Source organism: Mytilus edulis, chromosome 1, assembly GCF_963676685.1.
Source record: "Mytilus edulis chromosome 1, xbMytEdul2.2, whole genome shotgun sequence".
Classification (NCBI taxonomy): domain Eukaryota; kingdom Metazoa; phylum Mollusca; class Bivalvia; order Mytilida; family Mytilidae; genus Mytilus; species Mytilus edulis.
The window spans coordinates 65,383,973-65,390,646 of record NC_092344.1 but is presented as its reverse complement, the minus strand read 5'-3'; the positions used below and the strand labels follow the sequence as shown (position 1 = coordinate 65,390,646).

Here is a 6,674-nt window from a genome sequence, read left to right as displayed (position 1 = left end):
TTTAGACCCTCATACATGGTTAAAGGTCAAACCAAGAAACTAAGTTCCTGGGAAACAACTGTGCTCGTCTTCTTGTCGACGTGTTCCTTTATTTGGACGAAGCTGACTTCATATATTTACTTCTTTGTAAAAAAAAAAGAAGTAAGCAGTATTCTTTAACTTTACTTTCCTGTTATATAGATGATAATCACTAAACTATTCAAAATTGGGAACTAGTGCAACGCATCTGTCTTTTCAAACTTCAGATATAGATATACAACCATGGAAGTAATATTTAAAAGGAATAACAACGACTAATTAGCACGTATTAACGGTCTGCAAAGCTCTGTACTAAAATCATATGATTTTATCCAATTATAGTCTCAGCGGCAAGACCCCTTTGGTTATCTGTGATACCGCGGTTGTAAATTGGCTTCTGGAATTTCTTATCAGTCACGTGATTTTATCGAGTCCGGTAATTAAGCACCTGTGTGTTACTTCCATGATACAACAAATAGAGTTATTAATTTACATCTAGAAATTGACAATGTAGGTCGGTTAAAACAAAACTTTACGACAAAGGGAACGATTTCACCCTAATTATTTTGTTTAGGTTTTTTTTTTTTTTTAATTTGGGGGGGGGGGGGGGGGGGGGGGTGTTCGTGTTACGCAATATTTATTAGTTTTCTATGTCGTGTTTTGTGTACTGTATTTTGTCTGTCTTTTTTAATCTTGGCATTGTCAGTTTATCATTATGATGTACATGTCAAGTACAAAGAAAATTTACTATTCATTTTTTGGCTCAAGTTTGGTTACAATTTTGTTTCAGGTAGTTGCCAATTAATCAGCAAATGAGTACTCGTCACTAAGAGCAACATTACGACTTCATGTCACTGATGGTAGAGGAAAAATTGAAAAAAAAAAAATAAACAAAATACCAAACTCTTAGGAAAATTTAAAGTGGGATGTCCTTTTACAAATGGCAAAATCAAAAACTCAATTAACACGTCAAACGAATGAACTGTCAGATTCCTGATTACCCTACCAATTTGTCTTTTGGTTACACCATTGACTTTAAAAATGAGACTTTTCCTTTTTGTGATTTTTTTTTATTATGAAACCAACATATACACCTCCCAAATCATTAAAAATGTTTGTATGTATCAAAATGCAATTAAAAGTGATAAATCCTATTAACAAATGGTATAAATAATAGTCCTTTTTTCAGGTCTGAAAGGATTTATCATAGTAAAAAATAACAGTTGATTCTGGCTATATCCAAGGGTTTAAGCAAACATTAAGGATGTTTTTATAACATTTCATACTGTAAACTGTATATAGTGTATCACAAAACATTCATACCTTACATATGAAAGTGTTATTTTGATACATTTTGATATATTTTCATGTCTTTTGACTTAAACATAACAAATAACATAGTTTTGCATGTTTTTTTGATAATGACCCAAATATAATTATATCTCTTTATTTCTCAACAAACCAAATTACATTGGAATAGAGATACACACAATAAATATTACATAATGTATATGTACATACATACAAAAGTTATACGAAAGCAAGAGAGAGTCAAATATCATAAATTACAGTATACATATTAAGCTTAATTATATCAAGTACATGAGCTACCCAGGAGAGCCTACATGCATATTGACTAGTCTTATTAATTTGCATAAGCTGTTAAGATCAGAAAGATTTTTACTATTCATCAGTTCCTTAAATTTCAACGAATTTGGTTGATTTGTATATTTTTTTCTCAATAACTGTTTACGACTATCATTAAATACAGAGCATATAAAAATATAATGAAATTCATCTCCGATATCGCCAGAGTTACAAATTAAGCATTTTCTATTTTCTCTTGCAACATTTTGCCATCTACCAGTCTCAATAGGACATCTAAATTTTGTGCCAAGGTATTTCATGATTTCGGGAACAAAATATAATAAAAAATGTGGGTTACCGACTTCGTTTTGTCAACCTCAGTTTAATATAAACATTGATTGTTTGTTATTTCAAAATTCAAATAATCCATCAATACCGAACCTACAACCATAATTCTTTTTCTCATGTTAAACAGTAGATTTCAGTCAATCAATTAAAGAGTTTAGAGCTTATGTTCCTATGTGCCTTGATTTTTATAAGTATGTTTATTTCATTCCAGTCAAAAATAATATGTAAGAATGAAAACGTTTCCAATATTAAAATCAAAGTACTGAAGTACTGAACACCGGAGGAAACAATTATATACCTGAAAGGTAGGTTAAAGTACATAGATATGCTTTCTTTTCTGAGACAAGTTCCTGTGTGGAATATGAATAAATGACAGGGTATTCATCCTCATCGTAATACTTATTATATTGTAGTGATATAATCATGGGACAATCATTTGTTATCAGTATAATCTGATATGTTGTTAAATTTTAATTATATTAATATTTGTAAAACAGTTATATATATAGCAGATCATCTTAATAACGTTACCGGCAAAGTTTCATCCATTTATACCATCATTCTATTCTGTTATTCTAATGTTAGTGCAGTGCAAGTGCATGGTGAACACTCTTCCTTAATGATAGGTTTGATTTGAGTAGGCATTCATATTTGTCGTTGCAAAACGTCCTCGAGATATTCTTCAGCATGCATAACACAAATTTTCGGTATTCATGTCACACCCCTTTATCGCATGTCTACCCTTTATCAAACCCTTTATCGCATGCCTACCCTATATCACACCCCTGCTACTCGTAAATATGAAAAATAGCACAAAAATTAGAGAAATATTTTTCTTCAATGGGTCCAAAACGGAACAGTCATTACGACATTTTTTTAATGACGTCTTTGTTTGGCATGTGAAGTCACAGACGTCGAGCTTTCATATTTTCTGGGACATGTGAAATGAAATCATAAAAAAACTACGGGCAGCAAGAGGGTAAAACTTTAAATTTTGATATTTCAAAAGTGCACATTTTGATACTGTGTTTATAGCGGGGAAGAAGTTAATACCAAGTTTGAAAGTTTATTTTTTTAAATTTAATTAGATTCAAATATACCATTATATTAAGGCACAAGCTCTCGTACTTGAGGTGTAAAAAAATCTATGAAAAAGAAGCATGACGTTACTTAAACAGGTCACTTTTCAATAATTGTCATAATATATGTTTTTTTCAAATTAATTTATCGATTATTTGAGGTATGACCTTGCTTAACTTTTTTTTAAATTCTACATTTTTTCGGTAAAATGAAACCCTTAGTTGAATTTCAGTTGAGAATTGTCACCGTCTGATTGTCTGCATTAATTGCACATGATCAGTAGTGTATATTATATTTACTTCATATTTTGTTTTATGTACTTTTGATGTTGTATGAGTTATAATGACATCGCAATATCTATCTTATCGATAAACAGACCTGTTTCGGTGCGTTCGAGGTTGGATGTTGTATACCATCTAAAAGTGCTATTCTATAGTGGATTAACAACAACCAGTACACAATAAAGACATTAAAATTTAATAAGAAGATGTATTTCAATCAATATAAAACATAGATAAGTAAGTGTAGCAAAAACAATAACAATCATTTTAAACTACCTGTTATTCAGGGACTTCATCTGTCACTTATTGATAAGTAGTTTTCATATAACTCTTTTGTCAACACAAAAATTATAGGTACTAATTTTGTAGAAATTCAAGGTAAAATAGCTCTATAAAATATTGATACAAAGCACATATGCAACACTTAAAATTCAAAACACTTTAATAATGATGTACAATTCTTACAGAGACACCTTTCACACACAGTTAATATATATATAAAGATGATGTACGATTAGAAGAGGTAGGTTTTTTTTTTATTTTTCACACCAAGCTAAAGGTCATTTAAAAAATATCTTCTTATCTACACAATCATTCATAGTATGCCAATTTCATGTTTACTTAGAGGTTGTAACAGTATTGTAGCAATTTCCGAGGAAGTTACCAAATTTCAAATGCCTATTGAAGGCTCGAAACTTCAATTTAGGTACATTTTAGTAATTGTTATAATCGAAAAAAGAATGAGTAATGCTCTGTTTGAAATAAAGCAGTTTTGTATTTCAGATACACATCAATTCAATTTGGCTCTATGCAAAAAATTGTGACATTGCATCAAATTCATCTTCAAACACTTGGCTAAATAACAATTTGATTTAATGGATGTGTAAAGATATGTTTGTTTTATTAAAACTCTTCAATATTTAATTCCAATATGTTTTGACCAATTTAGTATTTTTAGCTTGCAAGCTTAAGGGGAAAAAAAATCATAGGAAATTGGTCATATATAGTGACATATTCAATTGTACCATCCCTTTAACCGTGCATAAGGCACTTTGGTTAAGAATATCATTCTCCAAATAGGACTTGGATGCCAAATTCATACAATTGAGAAAAAAGTAGAATAATAAAATTGCCTAACTCCAAGGAAAATTCAAATCGGAAAGTCCTTTATCAAATGGCAAAATCAAAAGATCAAACACATCAAACGAATGGAAAACAACTGTCATATTCCTGATTTGAATGAAGGAGAAACCAATGGGACAAATGAATCAAATCGAAGAACATCAAAAGTCTACAGAAACTCACAAAATTAACTAAATGAAAACCAACAGATAAAACTGTTAAATGTAGTGACAAATAAAAATAAACAAGAATGTGTCCATAGTACACGGATGCCCCACTCGCACTATCATTTTCTATGTTCAGTGGACCGTTAAATTCGGATCAAAACTCTAACTTGGAATTAAAATTAGAAAGAATTTATCATAGGGTACATGGGTACTAAGTTTCAAGTTGATTGGACTTCAACTTCATCAAAAACTACCTTGACTAACAACTTTAACCTGAAGCGGGATACGGACGGACGGACGGACGGACACACAGACCGGAAAACATAATGCCTCTAGGTGGGGCATAAAAATCACTCAACAATAAGTGGTTTTGTGGTCTTATATACCTTTTTTTAAAAAATCAGAACGATAGGTCTTCTTTTGAAGATCTAAAATGACAAACCACTTTTACAAGTTCCAACCCCCCAGGCAAAGTTGACATTAGATCGATTTGGCTATTGATTTAAGATCCTTTTTTTGTCATATAGCTTTTAAATTATTTTAGTTCTTATACATCCTTGACTTTTAAATATTCGTCTTTGAGTGTCCTGGTGAAGGTAAATCCAGACCAGCGTTTCGGACGCATGAAATATAAAGTGTTATTCTAATTTGTTAATTGAAAATAAAGTTATTAATATATATTTTTTTCAGTTTGTGGTACCCAGGGGTAAAAGATAAAATTCCAAATGTTACCGATTCTGGTCAGTTGATAAACTGTTATAGAATATATGCTTTCATCACCTTCTTTGCATTACATCTATTAATTACAAAAATTAGAAAATAAGGAATGATTGCCAATGAGACAACTCCACCGTAGACCAATTTACGTAGAAGTTAGCAACTATAGGTCACCGTACGGACTCCAGCAATGAGCAAACCCAATATCGCTTAGGAAGCAATAAAAGTTCCCGAAATGACAAATACAACTACTTAAGTAGGGTTATAAAAATCGCAGAAAATACTATTTGATAGCACAGGATATTGATCACCTATAGTGAGTAATGCTAAGAAAGCATTTCATCAGACAACACTATTATGTCACCGAAGGACGATTGTACGCTTATGCAGGGTTTTTTTTTTCATTTGTCTTATTCAATAACATGTGGAATGTCGGAATCAAGTGAACTATTGTCTCGCACAGATCTTTTTCTTTTCTTTTTTCCAGCTTTCTGACAAATATTTATGCAGTCTAAAGAAACTATTGTTGCTATAACAACAGTTAAAACAATCACACCAACCCATCCAACAACTATCGCTGATGTTCTGTCATCTGGAGCGCTTACTAACTTTCTTTTATACGATGAAGTTGTTTTTTTGTCAACTTTATATATGAATCCTTTTGGATTCATTTGCGTGGTATCTGTTTGTCCGTTACTAAGACTACTGCCGTCACCTTGAAATATGAAAACAAACTATTTATCCTTGTACATACATATTGCGTCAATTTTGCGACTGTCCCAAGTAAGAAGTCTTTGTTAGTCTTTTATGTTGTTTTTTTTTTATGTTGGTTCATTCATATGTTTCGGAGATTAGTGAACCGTCCATGTTCGCTGAACTAGATTAGTACATATTTTTGTTTAGGGGCCAGTTGAAGCCCGCCTCCGGGTGCGGGATTTTCTCGCTGTGTTGAAAACCCATTGGTGGCCCTGTGCGGTTTCTGCTCTTTGGTAGAGCTGTTGTCTCTTTGACACATTTCCCGTTTCCATTCTCAATTTTATGTTACTGTAAAAAAGGCTTCTCGTGTTTGCGTCATTGAAAAAAAAAGTGTCCATAACTACGATAGTAACTTTTGTCAACCTTGTGATCGACATACACTTGTTGCATTCTATTCAAATTGTTTAGAAACAAAGATAGTATCGCATGGTGCAATCATATCACATTTCCACATTCCTGTACAGAAAATATTTACATTGATACATTGTTTCAATGGTCACTCCATTATGTTCCATCGTCATCCTTATTCGAGTAAACAAAACTCACTGCACATTTGTATATAATGTGACAAAGGGGGTTTTGTATAATGTTCTGTTTT

The 6,674-nt window shown here is 31.8% G+C and overlaps 1 protein-coding gene across 1 annotated transcript in view; it reads right to left on the bottom strand.

Annotated features, from left to right (window-relative positions):
* Nucleotides 1-3,493: 3,493 nt before the first annotated feature.
* Nucleotides 3,494-6,674, bottom strand: part of LOC139486990 (uncharacterized) — a 112,382-nt gene continuing 109,201 nt past the window's right edge. Inside the window, exon 15 of the mRNA XM_071272022.1 lies at nt 3,494-6,035. Within this exon, the coding sequence (XP_071128123.1) occupies nt 5,731-6,035 (305 nt within the window). The 3' untranslated portion in view covers nt 3,494-5,730. The remainder of the gene's footprint in view (nt 6,036-6,674) is intronic.